Consider the following 26,066-nt stretch of genomic DNA (forward strand, 5'->3'; position numbering starts at 1 on the left):
CGATGTAACTAACCTATGTTACAGAAGAGAAACCGAGGTGCAGAGGGATTAACTCGCGCTGGGGTCACATAACGAATACGTGGCAGACTGCAAGTTTGCACCGGAAGAATCTAACTTCAGAACTTATGCTCTAAGCTCCCGGAGAGGTCATTTTTCTGTCCCCTTCGCTAAGAAGGAAACTATGGCCCAAAGAAGGACGATTTGGCCAAAAGCTCACTTAGGCCGTCTGGCCCGGGAGCCCAAGCGAATCAAATGAATGAGTGAAGCCAGACCTAGTGTTAACCACGGCCGCCGTCCCCCGACTGGGCCTCGGGGCGACCCGTAGCTCGGCAACGTACCCACCCCCACCTTCCGACGGTCCCCGACTGTCCCACTCGCTCGCCAGCCCTCCCTCAGGCTCTCGATCCCCGGATAACCCGAGCCCATGCCCCTAGCCCGCAGGGCAAGGGGATCCCGCCTGGCCGGCTCCCGAGTGGCGAGCACTAGCGTCCCGCGGGCAACAGCCCACTCGCTGAGGGGTGCCGGCCGCGGGGCCCTGTCATCGAGCCATGCGCAACGCCTCACCCGGCGGCGCCATTCCTCGGAGCAGATCCCACCGCGGCCTGAGCCGCAGGCTGACTTCCGCTCGGGAAAGTTGCTACAAGAGAGCGCTGGAGGGGAGGCCGGAGACTCGCAGCAGGCTCCGCGTGGTGGGATGGGCTCTAAGCACAGGTCAGTCCGCGCCGTCCGACTGGACCGGGCCGCTCCCAGTAGCCACGACCGGAATTCCAGTCCTTGCGCACAAATGGCCCCACAGTCCTTGAGTATAGGCTAGGTCTGCTTCCCCCCGGCGCCGGGGCCCACTTGGAACCGACCGCTTCGCAACGATCCTATTCCGGGACCTACCGCGACGCGATTGGACGAGGCTTTGGGAGGGCCCGAGACGGGGCTGCCTCTGATTGGTCTGTCTCGTTGATTGGCTGATCGCACTGTCACTCAGTTGTCTCTTCTCAGCCCGGCCAATTTTAAAGGAATGGAAAGGGTTCAGTGAGGAAGCGCCAGCTATAGTAAAACGTGGTTGATTTCTGTTGTGTAGAAACTGATAGCAATTTCCTCCAAAAACTGTTTCATTTGTTAATAACTGACCTATGAGTGACGTTTTGTCTGATTTGCAAAGCGTTTTTGTGTACTCAGTGACTCCTCAGGCTAAGCTTTGAGGAGCATATTAACTAAAGTTTACAGAATTCGGAAGTAACAGGCTCAAAAATGAAACTGGCTCATTAAGAACTAAATAATAACTAACGCCACTTATTGAGCGTTAACAGGATAGCCCGACAGTGTACCAAGCGCTCTACTTAGACTATTTCATTTACTACTTGCAAGGCAGGAACTCCAGGTCTGGAGCTTGCTTGCACCTGGGCTTCGGATGTTCCAAAAGAAACCACCAGCAGGACCAAAGGGGGTGAAACATGTCTTTTATTACTCACGAGGCAGAGGGGATCTGATGGCAGCCAGCTACAAGGAAAAGCTGCTGCTGCCCAAGAGCAAGCAACCTTTTATACACACAGGCAGAGGGAGGGATCGCTTACTGGGGGAGCAGCCCCCGGTGCTGCGAAACAAAATTCATCGTTTCCTAATCATTTTATTACATTTTACTATTGTCTGTGCTTTTGTGGTTGCTTATCTCTATTATATCCGTGTAGTAGAAATACTATATGATGGTGTGCTATTACACATTTCTTCCCAAAGTAACATTGGTAGCTCGATTTGGCCCACAATGGGAATATTTATACCATAGAATTAGCAAATGCTGCAAACTAGGGCTTGATTTTGGAAACAATAATAGAAACAAAACCATTTTTTAAATGGAGCTGGAGATGTCATGCCAGAGGAACTACCTTGCACGTCTTAAGTCGCAAACCTTGGAATGTTAAAACAGGGCAAAAAAAACCCATAAACTAGACCTAAGCAACCAAGTTTTCCAAAGAACTGTTTGCAAAGATAATAAGAAAGCAGTATTGATGACTAATTGATGAATACCGAACTGAAAATGAAAAACATTGTTTGGAATTAACACCGCTATATTATGTTATCTTCATTACTAGCAGTTCCTCCCTTGTGTTAATGCAACTGTTCCCCTTCCCTTTTTCATAAATATCCATTGCCTTTGTTTCCTAATCAGAACATTATTTGGGCTTCTACCTGAATTAATGATTCCCAAATAGCTTTTCTTACCTATCTCAAATAAATATATGTTTGCCTCTCCCTTTGAAAGGCATTTTTATTTTTAGGTTAACAATTTATTGCTTCGTTATTGTCTAAGCCTAATGGTGGATAAGATGTTAATAGAGGTTAAACTTTAAAATGTGTTATGTTTATAGACTTTATATTATGAAGAGCACAAAAACTTGAGGAAATATTCCTCTACTATCTGAAAACTATTATCCAATAAACATCATAAATGAGTGAATGATATATTAGGTGTTGTGTGCTTTAGAAAAAGAAAGAGTTGGGAAGGGATTCTATCTCAGTCTCTTTGTAACAGTGGCATAGTATTTCTTACCTATCCATTCATTCCCCATGAGGCTGACAATATGCTATATGCTGGGGCTACACCTACAAACATGTAGACAAGATTTCTCTCCTCTTGGAGTTTATAGTCTAATAGGAGACAGTCAATAAACAAACACGAATGAACTGGATAATTGTAGATGACTAAATACTATGGGACTGGGATGGGGAGAGGCTACTTAACCTAGATTGGTGATCAATATGCCTCTAAGAAGGTGACATTTAAGCTTTTACTTGAGTGATGATAAGGCAGAAGCAGCCCTGAAAAACTAATTTTTCTAAACCCCTCTTTATTCCTAGGCTCTGTAATCGGGAAGAAGTAGTGATCCCTTGTGCTTCTGACAGTGATTCAGAAAGTGTGGATTTGCAGCTGAGCAACTTAGAGGATATTAAAAAAGGCCCAAGTAGCCTTGAACTTACAGGTGAAAAGGGAAAAGGATAAGAAAGGAGTGGGGATGGGTATCTCTTTTTAAGTCAAATGACTAGGTGACCAGAACTTGACTAGACTTTGACAATAAATTTGGTCCCTGACTTTAAGACCTTGGAATATGGTTGGCAAAATGAGGTAAGAACATTATTCTAGACATACAGGAGACTAGACTTGGTCCAGATACAAACAATCCTGCTAACTTGCACAGAGTGTAGGTGGAAGAAGGATTCTGAGATGGCAAAGGTAGGTGTGGGTGGAACCTGGATTGGGCTACAGAATAACTAACTACCTTTCATGTATCCTATAAACATTTATTAAGTACCATTTTCTAGGCACACAAAAATGAACAAAACTGACATGGTCCCTGCCCTCACAGAATTTACATTAGAGTTCTGAAAAGAATCAAACTAAATTAACAGACAATGAAAGTAAAATAAAGTAATTATAAGCTGTAGTAAAACGTCGTGAAAGAATCAAACAAGGGGCTGAGACAAAAAATAAGAGATGGGAACCTACTTTAAATCATGTTTGTCAGAGAACTCTTGTCTGAGACAGTGGTATTTAAACCTAATGGAGGCATCAAGGATATGAAAGAGCAACCTATGTGAGAAATAGAGAGAAGAGTATTGCAGGTAAGTAGAACAGCATATACACAAGAAAGGAAAAACTGTGGTGTATTTGCTCATTTGTATATTCATTCAACAAATATTTATTGAAGCCCTACTGCGTTCTTAACACTGATCTAGCTGCTGGAGATATAGCAGTGAATAAAACAGACACAATGTATTCATAGATAAACAAATGACTGCAACTCAGTATATTATGTGGAATTGGGGTTGGAATTGGGTTAAGGAGCAAATATAGAGTAGTCTGTTAGTGGCTAAGGGGATGCAAAATGGGCAAAAAGGGGATTCAGGAAAGTCATCCTGGAGCCGAGCCCTGAGGGATGAGTAGGAATTAGATAGGTAACAACAGGTAAGGGAAGGTTGGGGAGAGGAAAGAGAAACATGCAAGCAGAAGGAAAACCTGTGCAGAGATAAGAGGTGAGAACAGGGCTTCTAGTGGATGACAAGAATGTGGCAGCGAGTGGGAGGAATTTACAGAAGAGGCTACATAATTCAGGAGACCAAAAGGAGTTCAAAAGTGGAATGGCAGAAACCCTCAGATGATAAGTACGTTAAGAAAGAAATAGTAGGACTATTCGTCCAAGAGGAATAGGGATTTGGTATTGGAAAATAGAGAAGGTAAAGATATAAAGCTATATGAAGTGGAAAATGATGCCACCATAATCATTGTCACTCAGTGAGCAAAGGGATAATATTTGGCAAATATCAGTCGCATTAGTTAGGTTCTATTATTATCTCCATTTAGGAAATGAAGAAATAGGCTCAGAGAAAGTAAAATCATACAAAGTCAGAATACTAGAAAAGGCAGAGCAGGGATCCAAGCCTCAGCGGACCGATTCTGTAGCCCGTGTTCTTAATAAGAGTATATCCCAGGTCTAGAAGGAGATACCTCAAGCACTTACTTGCATCCTGGTCCAGTGGGAAGTGATCAGCAAGGGACTGCTACTATCTTTTGAGCATTTGTCACCACAGAGTCATAGACTTTTGAATTTGAATAATATCTACCATTTAAGTACATACTATGGACCACATACTGGAATAAGTCTTTTGCATGTATTTTCTCACAATAACCCTGTTTTACAGGTGAGGAAACTAAGGTTCCAAGTGGCAAACTAACTTGATGAAAGTCATATAACTAATAAGTGGGAGAGCCAGGATTCCAGCCAATCTGAAACGGATGTAGAGTCCATCTTTTAACCACCTAGCTATAGTTCAGTCTTAAAGGAGGCCCTTTGAGAAAACAGACTCAGATAGGGAAAGGGACTTGGTCAAAGTGTCAGAGCAAATAGTGACATGAGACCAGGACCTATCTTTACTGACGTCCAGTGGTTCTCCTTACTAAACTGTATAACTTTACGTAGCACAGAGGCAGCATCTGATGTCTTTCTTTCAGTGTTAGACTCGGACATCTCTGATATCTTTGGACTCCCGAAGGAATCCCTCACAGATAGCTTCAGACACCTGACCCACCAGGGCCCCCTCAGCGAGACCACTGTTGAGAAGCTGATCGGATCCATCCAGGAGTTTTTTAATGGGGAGCTAAAGGTATGACAATCTTTACGAGTTATCCAACTTATTCCTCGTTTTAACAAATACTTTAAGCATTTATTACTTCTTTATTAAATAAATAACTTATAGGCTATAAAATTAATTTATACATTTACACATATTTTTATAGTTATATCTTTATAAACATTTATAAATTGTTTTTATATTTATACTTATATTTCTTAAAATTATAGAATTCCTATAAAAACAAAACCATAATAAAAAAGTTAAAATTTACTTTTCCCTAATCCTACTCTCCTGAGATGACTACTGTTAACATTTTGGTATATATATTTTCAGGGTTTTTTGTGTGTATGCATACAAATGCATGCAATTATAGAAAAATAAACATCAGAGATGGTGGGAGAAAAAAAATTTTTAGATCAATAGCTATAAATCTGTATTATTCAACTTAATACAGTGCTCCTCTGCTTAGGTGAAACGTTCATTCATTCATCAGAAGCATACATAACAGAACAATTTATCTTAACCTGAGGGTAAAGGAAGGCATTTCTGAGGAAGTAACACTTGAGCTTAGATCTAAGGAATGAATAAGAGAAACTAGGAGAAGTTAGAATTGAAAGGAATGTTTCAGAAATAAGAAATGATGTGCTTAACAACCTCGTGACACAAAGGAGCAGAACGTGTTTAATGATCTCAAAGAAACCTGGTATGTTTAAATCACAGTGTCGAAGATATCTGTCATTCGTCCACAGACACTTAGGTTGTTTTCGTATTTTGGCTACTGTGAATGATGGTGCATGAACACGGGAGTGCAAGTATCTTTGAGACCCATATTTCATTTCTTTTGGGTATATATACACACACTCGAATACTTATGGTTTGTGAAAATTCGTCAAGCTTTCCATTTTCTCTATAAATAATGCCAATAAAAATTAAAGAAAAAAAAAACCACTTAAAGCCAGAACGTTAGTCTTCACTTTTGACTCAGACTATTCTTTATTCTTCATGTCATAAAAGGTTTCTTTGTAATGAATAAAGGGCTTGGATTGTTAGTGAATTTGTGGGGGGAAAGTCCATTTCCTGCCTTGACCTGGATCCACAGCCAGTCAAGGAAGTAAAAGAATAAGAAGGTAATTTTGTCAGAGTATTACAAATGCCACGATAGCAATATACACGTGTAGTTTATGAATATACTTAGGAAGAGAACCTGACCCTGCTTCAGGAGAAAATGCATGATCTGAGTCTTAAAGGAGATATAGATTTTAGTCACTAAACAAAAAGAAGTGTAAAGAATTCAGAAGCTGCAGAGACCCAGAAGCAAGAAAGGGCAGCATAAAAGTTAATTTAGCTAAAGCTCAGAGTGCTGTCAGGTAAGGCAAGAGATGAATTTGAAGAGATTAGCTTGGGCCGTATTGGGAAGGGCCTTGACCTCGATGGGTGCAATTACAAGATTTTTGATAGGGAGTTTACCTGATTAAATTTGCATTTTTTTAAAAGATGAATTTAGTAGAACTAGGGGTATAGATTGGAGAAAGGCAAAACTGCAGCACAGAAACCCAGTGTTGGATTGTTATACTAATCCAGGTGAGAAAGTATCAGGCCGTGAAGTCAGCTTCTTGCTGTGTATTGCTACTTGCTCTCTAGAGAGCTTATACCAGTTTATACCATCTATATGCAGAGGGGGAAAAAACTGAAAGAAATTTTTTCAAGACTGTGGAATTACTGTTGTCTTTTATTTTCTTCTTTAGACTTTATTTTTTCCAAGTTTCTCTAATAAATATTACTTTTATATTTAGAAAAAGGAATAATACAAAAAAGATATTATTTTTCGAATCAGAACTTGCATTTTAATAGGCTCATTTTAAAGACTCGAAATAATGAATCTTTCATAACATCAAGAGAGCTAGAAGCGGCAGCATCAGATATCACCATTAGAAAGCTAAACCAGACAGCAATATACAGGGTGGGTAGGTGGGGAAGCAAAGATTAATTGGGAGAGCTATCATGGAGCACTTAGTAATCTAGCTTAGAGGGAAAACAAGGTCCCAAACCCAGACAGGGCCAGTGGACAAGGAATTTTATTCCTCTGTAATTTATTCATTTCTTAAATAAAAGACCGATATTGGATTGAATGAGATGTCAGATGTTTAAAAGATTCCAAGAAACTTTCAAATGTCTTCTACAATTATTAAGTGAGGTTATAATGTATAATTGTATTTTCATCATTTTTCCACTAATTCAGAGTGAACTTGAGAAGCTGACATTCCTAAGATCTTTGTCTTCTCTCAGCCGAACTTTACCCTATGATGAAACCACAGAATCATTCATTCACAGCTACATAGCAGACATTGTACATATCCTAAATGTAAGTATTGTGACCTTATCACAGTTATTGGGAGCATGCAAATCCAGTGACCTGGCTAACAAATTTTTCAGTGGCTTTATCCCCTTCTCATATCAGTATCTCTGCATGAAGGAGAAATACTCAGGGGTACTCCACACAATAATCATCCTTGAAAACTAATTGAAACAAGAGTAAAAAGGAGAGGAACAGCATTTGAATTACTCAGTAAAAACAATGCTACATTCTCATTAATGAAGCACTAGTTTTGAGGCAGACTCTATGATCAAATGCCGAGGTTCACGTACCAGTTCTGCCACTTTTTAGCAATGCGACTTGGGGAAACTACTAACTTCTCAGTGCCTCAGTTTCCTCGTCTATAAAATAAGAACAGCTGTATCTACTTCACAGAGCTATTGAGTGTATTAAATAAGAAATAAATGAAAAAAAAAAATGTAAGCCAGGTAGCATGGTACCTAACACATATTTTGCATCTGAGAAACATGATTGTATTCTTTTTATTAGTGTTTTTCATCCTATTATTCACTAACTCCAGCCACACTCTGCCACTAACTCATTCAGTCATTGCCTTTTTAAGTGCCTGAAAATTCCAAGCAGTATCTTGGGAATTGGAACTACAAAGAAAAAGAAGCCATAACTCCTGTTCTTGCAACCAAGTAAGGTGTAATCAATCAACTGTCACGGGGACTGTGACGAAAGTTTAAATAGGTATAGTGAGGGCTCAGAGGAGTGAGCGAGTGGTCAATTCCTTGCCAAATTCTCCAGAAGGGCTTTATGAAGGAGGAGACACACGTAAGCGAGCATGTAACTTTTTGATGCTTTCGTTTTCTCATTGTGAAATGTCCCCTCCAGTTTCTCTAAAGCTCTAAAATTCTGAGTCTGGGATTTCTTATACACTCCAGGAAAATAAGCAGTTCTTTTCAACCTACAGATCTGTAAGGCTAATTAGAATGATAATTAGTTTTCAGAAGTGGAGGCTAACCAGTTAACAGGTTTGTCCAGCAATAGATAGTTATCAAGGGTCTTCTGTATCTAGAACACTCTGGTACTTTGCCAAAGGATACACATTTTCTGAAAGTATTAATTCTTGCCTTCTGAGAGTTTACAATCGTCTTGGAAATGACCACACCTCATAAATAGGTTGAAAAGTATTCCAAACAATACATCAAAAAGAACAGAATGATGTAATGCAGATTTCAGAATGAACGCAGCTTTCTACTTGGCTGTACTCCATGGAAAGAGGAGTATAGGCAGCCATAGGACCCAGCCAGATGGCGTGATTCCAGAGTCCTACTTCTACAAGAATTGGCAGCAATGGGTTGGCACATTGTTTAACCAGCCTGTTCAGAAGATCCACACGTGCAAGTCTCAAACAGCAAAAGCACTGTGCACCTGGACCTGTCCAGCCAGTAGTAAAATACCCACTGTCAGATATCAACCAGAGGGCAAGCAGAGGGTTTAGTCTTGAAGAATTAAGGGTAGTTGGTGTTCATGAGAGAATTGCTTGGATCACTGTATCATTGTACAAGTCTACGAAGTCCCTGCAAGTGCATGTGCAGGAGATAAAAGGGTGCAGCTCCCAATACCCAAAAGGCTGTTTTGCGGAGGAAACCATCGGAGGAGAAAGCCAGGGTCATTATAAAAAAAGAATTTTAAGGCATTTTCCAGTCTTCTCATGACTTATGCTGATGTATGACTCTGCAATATCGAAATAAAAGGAACCAAGGAGGATAAGGAAGGGGAAAAAATCTGTTACAACACTTCACCAAAGAAGACATATAAATAAGTACATGAAAAGACGCTCCATCATTGTGATTAGGGAACAACAAATTACAACCACAATGAGATTTAACTATACCCCCACTAGAATGGCTACAATAAATAAGAAAGATGATACCAAGTGTTGGTGAGATATGGTGCAACTGGAGCTCTCATTCACTGCTGGTGGGAATGTAAAATGGCACAACCACTTTGGGAAGCAGTTTAGCAGTTTCTTTAAAAGTTAAGTATACATTTACCACGTGACCCAGCTATTCTACTCCTAGGTAAAATGAAGCACATGTCTATACAAAGACGTACACAAATGTTCATAGCAGCTCTGTAATAGCTACACATTGGAAACAGCCCAAATGTCCATCAGCAGGTGAACGGATAAACACATTTTGGTATATCCATACATCAGAATACTACCCAGTAATAAAAAGGAATGAGCTTTTGATACTCACTACAACTTTGATGAATCTCAAAATAATTATGTTGAGTGAAAGATGCTGGACCAAAAAAAAAAAAAAAAAAAAAGGATTTACTGTGTGATTCTATTTAGATAAAAATCTAAAACCTGCAAAACCTATAGTGACATCGGACGAGTGGTTTCCTGGAAATAGAAGCAGAATAGGGAGGGGCAGGAAAGAGAAATTACAAAGTAGAAAACTTTTGGGAGTGATCTCTTTGTTTATGATCTCGATTGTGGTGATGATTTCATGGATGTATACATATGTCAAAAATCAAAAACTATACGTTTTAAATATGTACAGTTTATCGTGCATCTGTTACCTCAAAATCAAAAAAGCTACATAAAGTCTGTTGAGAATTTTAAAAGTAAAAAATTGCAACTGAAATTTAGAGTAAAGTAAAGACAAGATTGAAGTCAAATTAATTCAGATAGCTCTCCTGATCTAACCCTCGAAGGATGTGATGGATAGAGTTGAGAGAACTCAGTAGGTAGGGGCTTTAAATGATAAATTGCCTGGCTAGGCCAAGGCCAGGGTTCAGCATCCTGCAATATGGCAGAATAGCCAGTAGTGCCCAACAGCAGGCAGGGGCACCAAGACCTACTGTAGTAGAATTTTAATATAGCCAGACTTGTCCCTGGTGCCTCATAATTCTCTACTAGCTTGGGTCTCTACCCTAATTCTGCATCTGAAGTCCTCCACAAAACCCTACTACTATGTTGTTGTTTGGTAAGTAGTTAAAGAGTGCACTCAGCATTGAAGAGGCACTGTGACAATGTGATATATAACTTGAGCAGCAAGGCAGGAAATGGATGAGAATGATGTTTCAGGAAGAGTCTTTAGCGGTATGGATAATAAATGTTGAAGGAGGTCAGAGGCTATTTCACAGTAGACTGAACTAATATGAAAAGACTGTCCAGTTGTCCTCGTAAGAGTTTGAGCTCCCTGAAGCAGAAGAGTAGAGAGGAAAGGGAGCTACTTTAGGAAACCAGAAGACACAATTTCTAGTTCTAATTCTGTCAAGCACAACCTGTGTGATCTTAGACAAATCACTTAGCTTCACTAAACCTCTAGCTTCACCCAGAAAATGGAGGTAGTAATATCTCTGGCTTTCATTAAGACCTTTGAGACAAAGTATCTCATTTTGTTAACATTGGTTAAGATTATTCTTGGGGCGAGCAACAACAATCAACTCTGGCTCACCTAAGTTCAAAACAAACAAACAAAACAAAGGATGCTAAGTTATTTCCCTTAGAGTCTAAGGAAGAGGTTTAACAATCAAGCCAAGAGCAGGTTCCAGGACAGCTCCAGGGGTTTCGAAGGCAGGGCCAAACCTCCTGCGGCTTGCAGTCTGTGTCTATCACTAAAATTCCAAATTCTGGGAGAATCTGATTAGCCCAGACTGGGTTTGTTCTCCATGCCTGCATCACCAGGTGTGTCTTGGGGCAGCATCATAAAGTAATGATAGGACTTCTGGGTACCCTTTCCTGTGTATTGGAGGCAGTTCCCAGAGAAGGGGTGATTGCTGTGATCTGGGTAGGCACCCCATGTGGTTCTACTACACAAATACTTTACAAACAAAAAATTGCCTCTCACTTCTGAGTTCCCTGTAGTGGTTAGTATAATTGTGGGTAAATAATAAGCCTTTCAGACCTCACTAATTAAAAAAGGAGAAAGAAAACAAAGGTTATTCTGGCAGAAGTGGTCTAGTAGATTGAGGTCAGAAGGGAATGCAGGCCTAGTGGTTTAATTAAGAGGGCTCTGCCTTCATCCACATGTGAGATATGACGGCAGGGATGGAGAATCAAACCGCAGAGCAGGGAGGCCATCACTATGATCGATTGGATGTAGGAACTGAATAAAGAAGAAATAAATCTTAAACCATCTTTTCTATGAGCCCTGGGAAAGGGAACTGTTAACAACAGTTGAAGTCTGGGGAGGAGGGTAGATAATGAACTCACTTTTTAACACCAAATTGCCAGGTTGTAGTTGTGATCTTAGTGGCCACGCCCATGAGGTAACTAAATTTGGACGAGTAGCGCACTGGGAGGCTGAAGGCAGAGCCTTATGCTTTGTTCCTTCCAGGCCATAAAGCCATAAAAATAACTAAGTTCCTTAAGGAAATAAGAAAGAAGATCAGCAGGACACCAGCAAGATCTGACCAGAGTTGGAAAATAAGAGGAAAACTCCGAAAGGGGCAAGAAATAGAACATGGTAATATTTATTGAGCACTGCCTCCTGGGCACTACCTCAGTTCCAAGTGAGGGTTGGTTTGTTTTGTTTTGTGACAGGTAAGAGAAATCCATTAAAACCTGCTGAAACACCAAAGGAGAGATTTGTTCTTAGGCTAACTGAATACTCACAGAATCCTATGACAGGAAGAGCGGTCTGCTCCAGGAAGGGAATGAAACCAGACGAAGAAAAAACAAAAACAAAAGCATATACTTTCACATACTCAGGGAGAATTTTCTATCGATCTCTTATCTTTGCACCTTTGTATGCATTTCCAGTTCTCTATCTCTTTCTCTCCCTTCCTCCCTCCCTCCTCCTCCTCTACCCCTCTCTTCTCAAAATTGGCTTTCTGTTACCTTGTCCATAGGGCCCATTACTCCTAAACTTTAAATTTCTCCTTTGGGTCGATCAACCAGACTGAGATTAAAGCCCTTTGTCTCAATTCCAGATTACTGAGAAAGAATCTAATTCACCATGGTATCTACTCCTGGAAAAATGACCTGTGGTTAGTGGGACAGAATGGCTTAGCAGAAACATGACTGCGAGATGCTCCTGTGTGGGCTGGGAGCAGTTCCCAGAGAGACTGGGTGGTCAATGCAATGAATTTTCCACTACAGCTATTTATATTTGCTCTTCACATCAACTCCCTGAGATAGATGATAGATAGATAGATAGATAGATAGATAGATAGATAGATAGATAGATAGATAGACAGATAGACAGACAGGTTTTTTGGTTTGTTTGTTTTACAGCAGCAAAAGAATAGCTTTCTTAGAAGAGATAGTAAATCAACAGTACACTTCCAGATGTGAAAGTCGGCCTGAGCAAGAGAAGGGTGGCTCAAGGGCTCTGAGATGTATTCTTATCTCCTCCATGCAGATAAGGAAACTCAGGCATCGGGGAGCTTATACCTTCAGGTCACACAGTGAGTGAGTGGCAGAGCCGGAGCACACTCCCAGGTGCCATCTATAGAGCTCCAAAGCCTCTGTTTTTTCCTCTCTTTCACTCTGCAGATTTTTCCAGCAGAGGAAGGCAGCTTTCCCTCTGCCAATTTGGAATTTGGAAAGTTATTCCTTTTCTAGGACAAGTAACTTAGAAAACTATTAGGTACCGTAGTACAGATGACTGGTTTAGTAAAAACGAAAGTTAAGATGCCTAAACTGGAAATAACCACTAGTAATAAAAACAGTGAATAACAGACACTATCTCAGTTATTGAGGACTTCTAGGTATTATGAATTAGCTCATCTAATATTCACAGCCACCCCCATGAAGGTAAGTAGCATTGTTATTTCGTTTTATAGATGAGGAAACTGAGATACAGGAAGGTTAAATAACTCATTTCTGCTCAAACAGCTAGTAAGAGGCAGAGTCAGACCTCAGGGTCTGGCTCCAGAGGATAGACTCCTGGCCTGGCCACTGTCCTACCAGGAACAGAGCCCACTGAAGGGCTTGCTGTTATTCTTGCAGGCCACCCACATCTCTGATCATTTGGCCTAGTAACCTGGCACATTCTCATCTCTGAAGTTCTTTCTCATTGCAGATGCTGGTGGAAGAGGAGCCCCTGCATTCTCTCTTCAGCCCTGTGCGCCAGGAGGTCTTTGTCACCATCACTGACCTCAGGTGATACCCACATGCCCCTTACACATGCGTTCTGGTTCCTCATTTGGGGCCAATACCAGAACCAACTGACGTGTTCCATATTTTTACCTTCTCAGAACCATTTAGATAGAAAAGAAGTCAAATCCCTGTTTTGTGTAAGAACTTTGATATCATGTATCCAACCATCCATATCTAAAAGATCTTATTGGAACCTCTTTGGAATTCAGTTTTGTCCAGAGTATACTCAATGGAGAGTTACTTCCATATACGCTTTATGACGGTGGAGTTCCATAGTCCAAGAAACTTGGATGGGCCACCTGCTGTTTACCCTTCTTGGAGATTTGTGTTACACATTAACTGATTAAATGTCCCAAGAAGTCCTGGAGTTAAAAAAAATTTTTTTTAACTTGGTTTAATCCTCTATTTTCCAAACTAATAAACATTCGCCAGAACACACTTCGGAAAATTGTGGTTTACTATATTAGACTGTAACAGGCTTCTCTCCATGGTTGGGCTGGAGGAAAGCCTGGAAAGATGCTACTCCAGTGACCTCCTGGGGAGGCAGAGAGGAAAGGAGAAGAAAGATAGAGGTTCGGAGCCTGAAACTCTGCCTCTAACCTTCCGTGAGATGTAACCAAACAGATTGACTTCCGTCAGAATGATATACCCATCAGTCTACCCTTTCCTTTTGGGTTACTTCGCTTCCTGCTTATTAATGTCAAATCGAACTCTTGCCAGCTTGCTTGCTATTCCCAAACTGTCTTTTCTTAGTTACCAACATGTCCATTTGCTGTTTGGCTCTGAAGATCGAGATGACTTGTTCAGTCTTATCACCAAAAGTATAATTGCTCTGCCCTCAATAAAGACTCTTACCCAGCTGCAGGAAGTCATGCCAAGTGGGTCCTACGACTCAGAGGTAACGCACTCTTCGCTGTAATAACTTAGCATCCCCAGGGTCGGCTGATCTTGGCCTTTTGAGAATACAATTGATTTTTTGGAACTAGCCAAAAACCATTTAAGCGAAGTCTAGTAAATAAAATAGGTGGTTAAATTACCTTTTTTTTCCCCCTCTTCATTTTGTCTTCTTTCTTTCCCCCCTCATTCCTTCTTTCCTTGCTTTTGACTTTAAAATAAGGTGGAGTGTTCACATACTTAGCAGGTCTTTAGGGTTCTCGTGTGCTAAACATCATGATAAGCAGCAGAAATACAGCAAAACACTCTCCCATCTAAGGAGCTTATGTCTAGTAGCAGAGATACAAACCGCTGGTGAATTTAATATCAGGTGGTAGTAAGTGCTATGAAAAAAATAAAACAGGAAAAAAAGAGGATAAAGAGGACCCTGGTTGAGAGGCTTTTTTATACAGTGCAGTCAGAGAAAGCTTTCGAGATGAGGCCATAGTTGAAGAGAGTATGGCTATCTCTGGAGGAGAAGTTTTCAGGGAGAGAGAGGAGGAAATGCAAAGGCCTTGATTTCTTTCTCTCACTAGTAGACTGGGTGATAAAGTAGTCGACAGAGGGGACTTTGTTCCCCTTTGTTTCAAGATATCGGAGTCACAATTCAAACTTTAAAAGTACCTTGATGACCCTAAGTAAGACCCCAGATATAGTTAGAATCAGTTGACTATGTTCCCCGTGATGCCGAGGTGTCCATGTAATAATGAACATATATTGTTTCACCTCGGGTCACAGACTGCCTACCAGTACTTTCACACTGGTTCTGCGCCTTTGAGTAAAGTCTAAGGTTATGAGGAGAGTCTTAAAAGTGTACGATATTGGGGAACTTCACATAGGGGGGCATCACTGATGCTTTGCCTTTTCAGTGTCTCTACAGGCAGACGTTTCAGGCATTCTGTGAGATGCTCCAGAGTTTGGTGGTAAAAGACCCACATTTGGAAAATCTTGACACCATTTTGAAGGTAAATAGGATATCAGGAGAGAATAGGAAATTGTTCCTATTTACTGTGAAAGTAGAAGAAGAAAATGTGGCAGGATTAAGCATAATAGTTAAGAGTATCAACTATCCAGTTGGAGTAAGACGGGTTCAAATTCCAACTATCTGCCATTTATTAGTTATAAATTCATCAAGAAATAAATTCATCAGCATCTCATTTTTTCGCCTTTAAATTGAGATAATAATTACTATGAGTATTGAATAAATGGACTTTAATAAATGCTTTATTTATTTTTTTAAGTCACATTAATTAAGTTTTTTTATGGTGACATTGGTTAATGAAATCCAGTAAGTTTCAGCTGTACATTTTAACAGTAAGGCATATATATATTTACATTGTGTGTTCACCTCCCATAATTAGATTTCTTTCCGTCACCACATATTTGACCCCTTTTACCCCATCTGTTTCCCCCTCCCTCCTCACTACCCTCTGGTAACCATGAGTCTATTTCCATGTCCACAAGTCTCTGTTCATCTCATTCATTTGTTGCTTTTAGGTTTATATCTCACATATAAGTGATATCGTGCGATTTTCAACTTTTTCTGTCTGTTTTATTTCTTTTCCTTTTCTTTTCTTTTTTCTTTTTTTAGGTGAGGCAACCCTTGGTTGACCTCACAGATTGCAAGGACCTCGTCAGCTTACAATCCCTTATTTTTTATTTTTTATGCCCACAGCACACGATCTTCCTAGGTGGTCTCCCATCCAAGTACTAACCAGACCCAATCCTCCTTAGCTTCTGAGATCAGACGAGATTGGGCTTGTTCAGGATGGCATGGCTGTAGACTCTGTCTGGCTTATTTTGCTTAGCATGATTATCTCAATTTCCACCCATGTTGTCGCAAATGACAGTATTTCATCTCTTCACATGGCTGAGTAATATTCCATTGTATATATGTACCACAGGTTCTTTCAATGAAAGCTTTAAATGGTTGCTGTAATTAATGCCTTAAATTATTACTGCTTACTACCATAGAACAGTTTCGATGACCAGAGAACAGTCAGCCTCATGAATGAGTATATAGGCAGCTGCCTGCCAGGCAAGATTTAAAGGTTGTTAACACCCACCTGCCCCTACCTGTCAGGTCCTCACAGATGCCATTCCATCATTAGGGATTTATTCATTGGAATGTATTCACTAAAAATCATGCATCTTGCTCCATTGCCCCTTTTCAAGATGCCGATATCCCAGAAAGCGGTAGCCCTTTAAACTATTATTAATCATTTGTATCTAAGTGCAGATGGACATTTATCTTTGCCACAACCAGTCTTAACATTATTTCTCATTCCTCTTCTATTTGTACCTCAACACTCCAGCCAGATTGGGTTTCTCTTTTTTATGCAGTTGTGCCTTCTCCTTGCCTGCACTGGCAGCTTAATACGAGCTGTTTTTTTCTACCTGAAATGTCATCTTCTTTGTGAAACTCCTAGTCATGGATATTAGTATCTTCTCCTTGAATCATCCCATGACTGTTGCAGACAGATGCAATTTCCCCATCCTCAGAGTTCTTTAATAGCACATCATTAATTTTCTTTCTTTCCAACTTTCTAGAAAGTTGAAAACATACAGAAGAATAGAATAAATAATAGAAGAAAGTGGGATAAAGGGAAAATACGTCTCGAAAATAAGTGGACTGCAGACCATTTGATCCCCTGGGTCTTTGTGCCTTGTCATCCCACCACTTTCATTTCCAACGAAAACTGGTTATCGCCTAGGAAAATATTTTCAGACGTAGTAGTGACAGGTGGAACTTCTCTCTCCCCATTTTCTTCCATACAGAATAAGAGTGTTATCTCAGCTCTTCCTGATAAACCATCTAGACTCTCTTCATTTTTAATAGCACATGGATCCATGGCTACAGTCAGTCAAAGACCATGAGCGGGAACGGGCCACAACCAGCATGGCGCAAGTTCTAAAGTGCTTGTCCAGACATCTCGACTTGAAGGTAAGCAACCCTTCAGTTGCAGAAGGAGAAGGATCTAAAGTTATCCTGTTACTATATCCCTCCTATTTATGACCCCCAGACTGGTAATTCCTCCGTGCTCATGTAATATCATAGCCTTTAGCAATATTTACATATCTACCCCTCTCCTAAAATTCAAGCAGCTTGAGGCCAGATACTTTCTTTATAAATCTTGCATCCCCATTGCTTAGTACAAGAGCGAGAACATCATAGTAAATATTTTTGAATGAATGAGTAAATAAATGTAACCTAAAAATATCTGAGGGCTCACAGTGGCCTAGTCTCTGTGCACTGTTGTATTTGAAGTCATAAAGTCCCACAGGCAAATATAAGTAAACATTTACATATCTCTCAGTATCTCAAAGAAAATGGTTCTGGCGGTTCCTCTTTGTAAATCCTCTCATTTCTGTTTTTCACTCTCACTTCTCAGTTCTTCTGAATCCTCTCCTAATGTTAGATCAAGCTATATTCAGAGACTGCAATATGTGGATCAGCCCTACAGCCAGACCACAAGGAAACCTGCAGGACAAAGGCAGATTTCTGCTGGTATTGCTAACAAACCATTTCCCCACACTGTGAAGGAAAAACAAAAAAAGTCTTGAAGTGACATCCTACACAAAATAAAATCATTCATTCCCTATGGCTAAAATCATGGGGTACCTATGGATCAAAGCCTGGGAACTGCCAACACGCCTTTCACACTACATATTTTTACTTTTTCTCCCTACATACTCTTATCTTTTCTCACTGTATGCCCACATCAAAGGAAAATGGGTAAACAAAGTCTTTAAACTTTAACTCACAGAAACTAAGAATGATATGTAAACTGGATTCCCCGACACAACGTGCTTTTATTTTCCTTGTCTTGGCTTTTTGTCTTTGCTTTCTCTTACCTTTGCTTTCTCCCTTCTCTACTAAACTTTCCTTTTGACTCTAACTTTGGTGGGCATTTGACTTCTTTCTTGTGCTCAGCAAAGAACTCTTGGTACAGAGCTTGAGTTCCCCACCCCACTCCAGGAAATTTGCCCTGTCCTGCATCACTCTTATAACTCCTTAAAAAAAAAAAAAAAAATTCCCCAAACAAAGAACCTTCTTTCTAGGTCTAGTCCTTTTTTTCATCTGCAAATCTCTTTCCTCTTTCCCAGGTAGATCTAGACACTGGAGCTCCTCTTGTCCTCCATCTGTCATTTCTCCAATCTGCATAATAAAGCCAGGAATTGGAAGAGAAATTGGGAGAGTAGGGTAGGAGTGTGAGGTCCTTATGCCAGAATTTTCCTTAGAGAATTTATCCTGGATACAAATAGTCTATCAGTCATGCTTAAAAGGACAGTATTCCACTAACTTTCTTATTTCTCACATTGAAAACATATCCAAACTTTTCACTTCTTTATTCAGGTAAATTCAGTCCCTCAAACTATGCTACTTGCTTTTTTCTCTCTTTAGTCAGTGAAAGCAAGTAACTTCTGGCCGGCAATGACCACCTTATTCTGTCATCATTGACTGCCCTATTGTTGTTATTCTGGTGACAATAACACATTGTTTTTCCTTCTACAACTCAACCTCTTATTTTGGCTGCAGATTAAAGACAAAAAAGAATTTCAGATGACTCCTTTCTATACGTAATCTCTTTCTGGGCCTTGTAGATCTTCCTTCTCATTCTATTCCTAGGGAGAAATTGCTAATGTATGGTGTGGCGTCTGTGAACATCAGAATGTTGTATGCAGGATTTTGCATGGTGCAGTCTTCTGGATTTGATATACAATGAAATCTACCCAATTTAAGTGTACCATTTTGACAAATGTATATTCCATGAGTCCCAAACCTTTTTCACATTCTCAAATAAACCTAAAAAGATAAAGAATTTGAAAAGAGAATATTAAAGAATCATGTAGTGGTCAGACTAGGAACATAATTCTCCAGTGGCCTTAAAGTTCAGGATTTTTTTTTTTTTTTGTATTATGAGTATAAATACATTTATTATAGAAAAATTTTTAAATATTTTTAAGAATAGAAGAAAAATGTCTTGTCATCCAGAAATAGCCACCATTAAAACTTTTATTTATTCCTTCTGAGTACTTTCTGTGCATGAGGATTGGAGTGGGGGCTTCTACTTCATTTCTTTCCACTTTGTTCTCTATATGTATTGCAGCCAGAGTTATCTTCTTAAAACCCATGTTACTCTTTTGATCCGATGATTTCCAACTGTTCTTAGAATACAAGATCTTGTATGATCTAGCTACCTGCCTCTCTACCTTACTTCAGCCACACTGGCCTTCTTTACAGTTTTATCATATAAAGCTCTTCCGGCTCTTCCTCCACTTGGAATAACCTTCCTCAGTTCTTCACAAAGCTAACCTTTCCTCATCCTTTAGTGCTCAGTTTAAATATTTCCATCTCCGAAAGGCCTTTGCTTACAAATAGATCTACCCTCGCTCTCTATCTCATCACTCTCTTTCCTTCCTACGACTTCTTCTTAGAGTCAGAGGTTATCTTGTTTAATTATTTCTTTATTGATTTATGGCCTATTTCCCTCTAATAGAATGTAAATTTCATCAGTGATTATGTTTGTCTTCTTTTCCATGGTATCCACATTGCCTACCACAGAATATGTTACATAGTAGGTGCTCAATTAAATTTTCATTGACTAAATATAGGTCAGCTCATGTCCCTTCTCTGCTCAGAACCCTCCAGTGTCTAACCCTCCAATGGCTTCCCATCTCACCAGAAAGAAAACAAAAATCCTTACAATATTCTGTAAGTTGCAATGCCGTCTGGCCACATCCTTATCTACCTCCTATTTCTTTTGCTCTCATTCGTTCCAGCTAACCTAGCCTACTTGTTCCTCAGAAATGTCACACGTACTCCCTTCTCTTTGCGCTTGCTATTCTCTGCCTGAAATGCTTTTCTCCAAGACATCTACACAGCTCAATCCCTCATTTTATCATTAATGAAGTCGTCCCTGACTATTCTAAAATAGCAATTCCTTTCCCTCTGCATTTTTTTTTTTAACACCTGCAGCACCAGATATTCCTAGGTGGTCTCCCATCCAAGTACTAGCCAGGCCTGACCCTGCTTAGCTTCCGAGATCAGACAAGATCGGGCATGGTTCAGGGTGGCATGGCCATAGTACATTTTTCTTCATCATAACATTTATCACCATTTGATACATATACTTTATTTTGTTATTTTATGTTCTTCCAACTAGAATATCACCTCCATGAGCAGGATATTGTAGTCCCAGTGCCAGTCATAGTATTTTAGCCGTTAAGTACCATAGTCATAATCAGTTTCTAGCTTATAACTGACACTCAGTGTTTGTTGATTGAGTGAATGAATGGTATATCAGTGAATGAAAGATGTTACACAGTTTTGTGTATGTGTTGCTGCATTTACTATAAATAGGTTGTAAAGGCTATCATTTACAATATCTCAGTGTATTTCTCTGAAAAGCCATAGAAGAAATTTTTTTCTGCCTCAATCCAAAAACAGTTGTACTTTTTCTGCACGGTTATTTGCTTCTTATCTTATGAGCATTGTGAATCATATTATATGGGACATTGCGTGTACCTCTACATTAGCTTTGAGAAAGTTCAGAGCCTGTCTCCATGGCCTAGCTCAAGTAAATGACGATTATGTATTCTGCATGCTAACCAAATTCTTCTTAACTTCATTTATCTTTTCTACCTTCTTATTTAATATCATTTGTTGAATATATTGCATCTCCACATGTTAAATGTTAACCCTAGAAAGATCCAAGAACTGATTGTAACTCTTGCACTTCTCTTGAATGGGGGCGAAAGTGAAATTACTTCACGACAACTTAAATCTAAGGTACTGAATGCGCCTGTATTCTAATGACATTTTTCTTTTTCCTTCCTGACTAGCTCCCACTGCGATTCCAAAGACTTGGACATCTAGTGGCTCTGATGGCAATACTGTGTGGAGACCCACTGAAAGAGCTGGCCAAGGAGGCTGCAGAGGGCACACACTACCTGCTGCATATCACCCTGAGGCTGAAGTGTAAGGCACTGCTGATGGCAGTGAAGCCCTGAATAAATTCTCTAGCACAACACAAGCACCATTCCTGCTGTGCCCTCACTCCCCACATTCTAGAAAAGCTTTTTTGCAGTAGTTTACAATAAGAAAGGTACATAGTCCACAGGCAGAGATGCAGCAAACTGACTTAATAATTAGAATCATAACATTGGATCAGCGTCAGCCATCTACATGGAGTTAGAGTATCTAGACATGTGGCCCTGTGGACAAATGGGAGTGATTAGTTTGGTCAGAAGTGCAAGAAGTTCTTACCATCATTTGGGCCTTCTTTGTTGATTTATTTCATGAATGTTTACTGAGTACTTACTTGGGATACAACGGTAACCAGGACAGAAGTTGTCCAATCCTTGTGTAACGTAGTTTAGTGGGTGAATCAGACAATTAAAGAACCAACAAATAACTGTTATTATAAATAAAGATAACTGCCGTGAGAAGAAATTACAAGGGTAAGTATCAAATTTAGTGTAGGGTTCAGAAAAGGCCTCCCTGAAGATAATTTGAAAAATAAAGAACATTAGCCAGGTAAGATGTAAAAAGAGCATACTAGGCAGAAGGAACAGTGCGAGAAAGGGTGCTTAGCAGATTATCAGCCTGAGGAGTTTGAAAAATGGAAAGAGGGCCAGATGGTCAAGAAGGGTCATCGACCTTCCCAGTTAGAAGAGACTAGAAGATACCTAACCCAACATTCCCTCCGCCACGCCCTCCTCCATCCCCCTGCCCCAGTGCTTGACTCTGTCTACTCTACCTCCACTAAGTAGTTGCGTGGGCTTACTCACCCCAAGGATAAGGAAGCTCTGTGCTTCCAAAAGTAGCAATCTCATCTCTGGGCAGCTCTGAGTATGAGGCATGTCTGCCAACACATACTGCCAAGGAAATAAAATTGATTATTTATTCAACAAATATTTATGAAGCACTTATTCTTCTAGGCATATACTGGTGAACAAGACAGACAAGATCCCTTCCCCTAAAGATCTTATTTTCTAGTTGGAGATACAGTAGCTTCAACCAAATGATAAAGACTTCTCATATATAAATTTCTAGTGAACATGACCCACAATAAAACATGAGAAAAACAAGGTACTATGAAGAGCTATTGGCAGACTCAATCAGGAAAACTACACACGTAAAGAGTTACAAAATTGTGTAATTTTTTGTGGCGACCTCTCTAAAGTCCTCACAAATGGGGAATAGTTTAACATACTTTGGTTATCCTTCAATCACTCAAAAGCTGTGCTCTTACAAAAAGCCTTCAGATTAACACATACTCCTGTCCCCAGGCATTTTTATTCAAGTGTCAAAGACAAGAAGATTGAGATCTTGGGATTCACTTAAAACCTGAAGATCAACCAGACTTGTAAAATCAAGAGGAAAGAAATAAGCCAGAAAGTATCAATATTTCGTATATTCTTCTCAGATATCACTCAGGACAAGAAAAATCACCAGAGTTTGAGAAGAGCAATGAAAAAATGTCAAGAACTCCTAGACCTCTACAGTATTAAACAGTTCTACAATTGTCCCTTCAAAATTGCTCAGGTAATCAGAATGGCAAAAATTATAAATACAAACAACTTGAAATGTTGGAGAGGATGGCAAACAACCGGAAGTCTCATACATTCTTTCATGGGAATGTAAAGTGGTAAAACCACTTTGGAAAAAGTACTGGTAATTTTTATATGGGGCCAGTGTCACTATTTGGATATCTCTTTAGACAAGCTGTGCTCCCATTAATTGTTCTAACCTTAGCCAGCCTCTTGCAGATGTAAACCCTTCTCACAAAAAATAGCTTCAAGAAAATGTAGTTGATCCAACTAACTATAAACTTTTAAATTAATGTGTTTATTCATTATTCATCAAATATTTAAACATCTACTAGGTACCATACACTATGGTAGAGGATGGGGGAAAAAAGAAGACCTAGAAGTCTTACTTATGTAGGGTCAAAAGTATCAGGTAATTAAAATTCTGTGTCAGTTTCCTCATCTGTACAAAGGGAATCTGTAAAAAATTGGGGTAATTCAATTGTTATAAGGGTTAAATGAGATGCTTGTGTGGAAAATACTTTGCTTAGTGCCTGTCACATGGTAAGTGCCCGGTCGATTATACCTATTATAATCTCGTGAAGGACTTTTACAATGCAAAATGCAATGAGAAACATAATAGCATGTTCTTTTAATATATTGTCTCCAGGCAAGGTATTTAGCTGTGCCTGGGACCCTGTCAGCTATATGGCACTAGGGCCTTTCCTTTAGTCCTATTTCTATAAAAGCGTGACTCTTTCCGAGGATCTCAGTTAAAAAGCTTCTTTCTAAAAGTCCGAGCTGTAAAAGGCCACGCACAGACCCAGCAGTGGACATTTGAGTTGCTTCTAGTTTTTCACTTTTATAAACAAGACTGAAGTAAACAGCCTTGTGCTTCTTTGTATACTTCTCTGATTGTTAACTTAGAATCTATTCCTTGTTCAGGGCTCTATCATACCTTGGAAGTTCATTACGCATAAATCATTTCAGGTCTTTGAAGTTTTTCTCAATTCAAATGAGCTCTGCCAGTTTGTAATGACTACATTGGATGGCCTGAAAAATCTGAAACATCCCTACACCCAGCAGTCAGCAGGAGAACTGCTGATAACGTTGGTGAAATATGCAGAATCCCGATTTGAGAAGGTAAAAAGCTCAGTGGCCATTTCCTGGGTTTGAAATGTTAGCAAGACCTCTCCCCTCCTGCAGCTGCTGAGGTCTCTTCTGCTGCTCCTATCTGCTGAGAACACCTACTGAGGGAGACCAGGGTCAAAGCTTTAGTCCATTTGGTCAATGTTGAACTTTCATCCATTCAACTAGAGAGGGCAATTTTTAAAAAATTAGGATGTGGTCCATATTTTCCATAAGAGTCATTTTTCTGAGAAGATATAATTAACACATGTCGGCACGGTAACTTTAATATAGATCCTCATCCTGGTTAATTAATGGTGTCAAATTTTTTTAAAATTAAGCAATCAATAATCCTAGAAGGGGCTGACTTAGTAAGTTTAAAATCAAGAGAATTTATTTAAATGTGTCTAAAATCGTTACATCAAGAAATAACATAATTATGTCATTTAAAAATATGGAAGGATATACAGGAAGAGATAGAAGTAGTGTCTCTGGAGAATAGGCAGGAGAGAGCCTTGAAATACCACTGGGCTTTTAAAATTGTGTGCATTTTCGTAAAAGTAAAAAGTAATTTTTAAATAATGAAAACCCATTTTTTTTTTAATCTATTAAAATAGCAAGGAGAACAATATAATGAGAGCATGGTGAGATGGACACTTGTATCAGTTGGGTGGTATCAGCTGTTAAAAAAACAACAACTGTGATGAGCTTAAACAAAGCATTTATTATCTCATACAGTAAGTCTGGAAGTAGAATATGTTTAGTGACTCAACCTTGTTATTAAAGGGACAGGGGCTTTTGCATCTTTCTACTGTGACTGTTTTTGTAGTCATAAGATAGTCTCTACAGTTTTAGACTTTATGACCAGATAAGACTAGACTATCCAGCAAAGAAGAGGTGTTGTCTTCCTTTTGCCCCTTTACTCTTCCCTAAAAGCCCCCAGCAGATTTCCCCTTCTGTTTTCTTTGCCAAAATTGCATCACCCGCCATCCTTAAACCAGTTTCTGGCAACTGGTGGCAATGACAGCCATTTTATATGAGATGGTTGAGGACTGCCTCCCTGAGAACCTGACATTTCCACAGAGACCTGAAACCATGCGTCTATCAGCAGGAAGAGTAGTTCAAGCAGAGAAATGGACCAAAGCCCAATGGTCCATTTCCTTTGCCTAAACATGATAGACATCTCTGGGAGGAAAGCAAGTATGACTCCTCTGCCATTCTCAGAGTCAGAGTGAACGAAACCCAGCTTCCTTGCAGTGCTAATTTTATTAGTTTATATTATTATAAAATTAGTAAGTAATCATCAAGGGAAAATTAGAAAAAAATATATAAGCAAAAAAAACCCCTCATCATTCAAAGACACATTATTAACCTCTTTGTATAATGTTCTTCCAAATCCTTTTATGTGCATATACATACATACAGATATATATTTAAGTAGTTTTGATAATAAACTTTTTTAAAATAATAAACATTCTGTTTTAAAAGTCACCTCATTTGATAATAAACTTTTTAAAAAATAATATACATTCTGTTTTAAAAGTCACCCTCAGAACTTTTGAGAAATAACTACAATAGCCTCAGTAACTATCGATGTCCCACAAGATTAAGGTCTAGTGATTTCTTTTCTCTCTTCAGGTGCCAGAAATTATAGGAGCTATCTGTGCCCGGCTATCCTTAATCACCCATCCTAGAGTCCGCCAACAAGTCATAAATACCGTGAGTTTGTTTCTCTCCAGGCCCAAGTACACAGATACAGTGATCAGCCACCTTCTGTGTCATCCAGTACCATATGACAGGTAACAGAACCTGGTACATCCTCTGGATTAAATTGGGGTGTATGACATAGCTCTGAGTATTGCGGAAAATGGTTGCCTTCAAAAATCTAATTATATTCTTAGAGACAAG

At 39.6% G+C, this 26,066-nt stretch overlaps 2 protein-coding genes and 2 pseudogenes across 7 annotated transcripts in view; 1 reads left to right on the plus strand and 3 right to left on the minus strand.

Moving 5' to 3' along the window:
- RPN2 (ribophorin II) overlaps positions 1 to 861 on the minus strand; it is a 49,633-nt gene extending 48,772 nt beyond the window's left edge. The window contains exon 1 of one of the 2 annotated variants that reach the window (XM_016148306.2): positions 565 to 861. In XM_016148306.2, the coding sequence (XP_016003792.1) occupies positions 565 to 577 (13 nt within the window). In that variant the 5' untranslated portion in view covers positions 578 to 861. The remainder of the gene's footprint in view (positions 1 to 564) is intronic. The other variant, XM_016148305.2, reaches the window with a different exon arrangement.
- Positions 13 to 26,066, plus strand: part of MROH8 (maestro heat like repeat family member 8) — a 45,091-nt gene continuing 19,037 nt past the window's right edge. For 3 of the 5 annotated variants that reach the window (XR_004953615.1, XM_036229430.1, XM_036229429.1), the window contains exons 1-10: positions 980 to 5,151; positions 7,361 to 7,483; positions 13,486 to 13,565; positions 14,316 to 14,460; positions 15,365 to 15,460; positions 17,335 to 17,439; positions 21,342 to 21,477; positions 22,928 to 23,046; positions 24,021 to 24,173; positions 25,797 to 25,957. Coding sequence is in view for 4 of the 5 variants with exons in the window: in XM_036229430.1 (XP_036085323.1) it covers positions 4,900 to 5,151; positions 7,361 to 7,483; positions 13,486 to 13,565; positions 14,316 to 14,460; positions 15,365 to 15,460; positions 17,335 to 17,439; positions 21,342 to 21,477; positions 22,928 to 23,046; positions 24,021 to 24,173; positions 25,797 to 25,957 (1,370 nt within the window). In the remaining variant the exon portion in view is untranslated. Of the gene's footprint in view, positions 712 to 979; positions 5,152 to 7,360; positions 7,484 to 13,485; positions 13,566 to 14,315; positions 14,461 to 15,364; positions 15,461 to 17,334; positions 17,440 to 21,341; positions 21,478 to 22,927; positions 23,047 to 24,020; positions 24,174 to 25,796; positions 25,958 to 26,066 lie in introns of those variants that run through there. The other 2 variants (XM_036229431.1, XM_016148300.2) reach the window with 2 other exon arrangements.
- Positions 16,162 to 16,280, minus strand: LOC118610552 (annotated as a pseudogene).
- On the minus strand, positions 20,467 to 20,586 carry LOC118610479 (annotated as a pseudogene).

The sequence above is a fragment of the Rousettus aegyptiacus genome, unplaced genomic scaffold (assembly GCF_014176215.1).
Source record: "Rousettus aegyptiacus isolate mRouAeg1 unplaced genomic scaffold, mRouAeg1.p scaffold_m13_p_12, whole genome shotgun sequence".
Lineage (NCBI taxonomy): Eukaryota > Metazoa > Chordata > Mammalia > Chiroptera > Pteropodidae > Rousettus > Rousettus aegyptiacus.